This window comes from Homarus americanus, unplaced genomic scaffold, assembly GCF_018991925.1.
Source record: "Homarus americanus isolate GMGI-L3 unplaced genomic scaffold, GMGI_Hamer_2.0 scaffold48226, whole genome shotgun sequence".
NCBI lineage: Eukaryota > Metazoa > Arthropoda > Malacostraca > Decapoda > Nephropidae > Homarus > Homarus americanus.
Window position 1 is genome coordinate 620,001 of NW_024730579.1, and position 3,026 is coordinate 623,026.

General features: G+C 39.9%; 1 protein-coding gene across 1 annotated transcript in view; it reads right to left on the bottom strand.

The window, feature by feature from the left end:
- The window catches only part of LOC121867027, a 5,742-nt gene extending 5,188 nt beyond the window's left edge, over positions 1-554 (bottom strand). The window contains exon 1 of the mRNA XM_042366769.1: positions 1-554. This exon is cut by the window's left edge and continues 415 nt beyond it. Coding sequence (XP_042222703.1) covers positions 1-361 — 361 coding nt within the window. The 5' untranslated portion in view covers positions 362-554.
- Between the last annotated feature and the right edge of the window lie 2,472 nt (positions 555-3,026).

A 3,026-nucleotide genomic window follows, 5' to 3' on the forward strand; every position in this document is an offset into this window, starting at 1 on the left:
TAGCGTCAAACTGATATCGTTTACCCTTAGACACAGTTGGTACTCGAGCTGGTATAAGTTTTTCATGTTCAAGGTATAACTCGTTCAAGGAAGAGTGACTTCTCATTAAATTCTCCATCATTTTGTAGTATTTCTCCCGACGTAGCGGTCTCGTTCTCCCCAAGTTCGCCTTCCTCCTGTGGGCGAACACCCTATCTTCAGGTATCTCCATAGCAAACTCACCACCAACGTCACTCTCATCGTCTCTGTCTTTCCTGAGAGAATAGACGACGAGGAACGATACCGCCCACCACAACGCCAACGTCACCAACCCACCCAACACCGGCCTCCTGCGTAAGTGTCTCTGGAGTGGTGTGAACATACTGATACACACACACACACACACTCACGAGACACACTCAAGGAAAAGTGTGTTAGAAGCAAGACGAGACTGATAGATAGATAGATAGACAGGTATAATATATATGACGTTTAACATAGATGAATACGAATAGAGCTAATCAGTGTAGGAGACGGAGAGTAAGCGACCACTACCAGCTACGAGGTAAACTGTGCTGAATATATTACCAGGAAAAACATTTAAGCCAAACTATATCCTCCTTAGTCACCAGATGTTACCAGGACTTGTGATCAGAGCAAGATAATGACACATACTCAAAACAAAAGATGAAATATAAGGACAAAAATATGAGTAAGATAATCAAAGGAAGTAGTTATGAAAATTAATCGATACACAAGTTATGGCAACACTACACCAGGCGGGAGGAAGATCGTGACGTATTAACCTAGCCTCAGGGAGATTATTATTCCCAGGATGATCATGACATCACTTTGGCTACACTCACTTACACAGCACTACTTACATCTGAAATTTATAAATAAACATCAAAGAGAAGATAACAAATATCCTGACTTGAGGAATTCTATTCAAGTTTAGGGTCAAGAATTTCAGAGTCTATTAAGGGAGGGAGGGAGGGAGGGGGGGTTGGTATGTCGTCCATCCTGGGGAAAGAATTTACTCATCATAAATATTATCAGCCAATAGGTGACATAAGCTATAGTTTTATAATATTTACCTTGTGGCCAACCACTAGAGGTGGCCATACCGAGGGAAAGAGACCAAGTTAGGTTAGGCCAGGTTAGGTTAGATTGGGGTGGTTAATCTTCAGGTAAATAAACTTGAGTGATCTAAACTTCAGGTGATCTTTAAAAACACATAAACCAAGTATGGAAATAAATATCCTTTACACCAAGTATTTTATCACCACCAATATGTGTTATAATGTATACATATATTAACCCCAACCCGATAAAACCAAACGAGACTCAAGTATACATATGACAGTTAAACACACACACACACACACACACACACACCCACACACACACACACACACACACCCACACACACCCACACACACACCCACACACACACACCACCTCACGCCCTCTACAGTAGAACAGGAAACAAGAGAGAGAGAGAATGATAAAACACACGAAGTCAATTTTATATCTGGACTCACGTGACTCAATGGGACAATTTAGTAATACTTAAGATAGACAGGAAAAAACTATCAGAATGTTGTATTAAGTTTCTGGGTCCAGTAAAACACGAGAAGACTTTGAACGAGGATAAAAAGCCTCGTTAGTGTGTGTGTGTGTGTGTGTGTGTGTGTGTGTGTGTACTGTATGTGTAGGTGTATGAGTATGTGTTTGTGCCCTGTATGTATATGTGTGTGTGTATGTGTGTAGGTATATCTGTCTATGTGTAGGTGTATGAGTATGTGTTTGTGCCCTGTGTGTAATAATAATAATAATAATAATTAACGGTTTATTGAAAGAGCTTGGCAGCCAGAAGGCTGAAAATATACAGTTACATATTTGGGGAATGGGTTACGAGTTACAAATAATATACAAGTAACATAAGTGACACAAATAAGACATATAATAACTTAGATGGGGATCAGCTCAAACTACAGTTCATTTCAACATAGTGACAGTGTAAGGAGCAGTGTTTACCGGGAGTGAATACACTGATTTATTACATGTTATTGATAATTTTTACGATGGTTGGGACTGGGCTGTTCTTATAGCGATCGGTTCGTGCACGTATGGGCTGGATGCGGTTGTGGTGTCGAACAGCAATTCTCGGACAGGGGATGTCAGGTGGTAGTAGGAGCCGGTGTCGGGGATGGTGTAGAAGCTTCTTACCAAATTTGCAGATAAGGTCGTGGTGATGGTCAGTGAGAGTCGAAAGGGTCAGTGTGTTGAGCGCTTCTTGATATGTGGAGTAGGAAGAGGAGAGAATAATTTTGCATGCCCTCTTTTGAACTTTTTCTAGGTGTTTACGTTGTGTGGCATTTAGGGAGGAAGACCAGGTGGGGGAGGCATAGGTGAGGTTGGGAAGTATGAATGTTGTGTATACACACCATTCTTCATCTCATGTGTGTGTGTGTGTTCTTGGGGGTAGTGTGATGTTTGGTGCTGTGGATTAGTAGTTATGGATTTGTCCTTTGTTTGATTTACTCCCTTACTTCCTGATTCACTGACTGACCCCCAAAAAACAGCAATCATAAACTCAAGGTACAAAAACACTATTACGACTTACCTAAATTGTGTGTGTGTGTGTGTGTGTGTGTGTGTGTGTGTGTGTGTGTGTGTGTGTGTGTGTGTGTGTGTGTGTGTGTGTTTATAAAAGGTTCAAACATATCCAAATGAGTCTATACTACTACTAAATAATTATCACAAATCACAAACACGGAAATTAAAAAGAAAAAGAAAAAGTCAATAAATCGAGTGAAAAAAAATAATAATAGCAAAAATTATAAAAAAAATACAATAACACAAAAATAATACATAAAAATATAAGAAAAATAATTACACATAGATATCAAGCGATGAAACATGAAAGGGGGAGAGAGGGATGTGAGTGAAGGAAGAGAGAGAGAGAGAGAGAGATATGAGGGATGAATGAATGGTAAAAAAAACTCACACCTGTATATGGGATAAGGTAGACTGTGTACTGC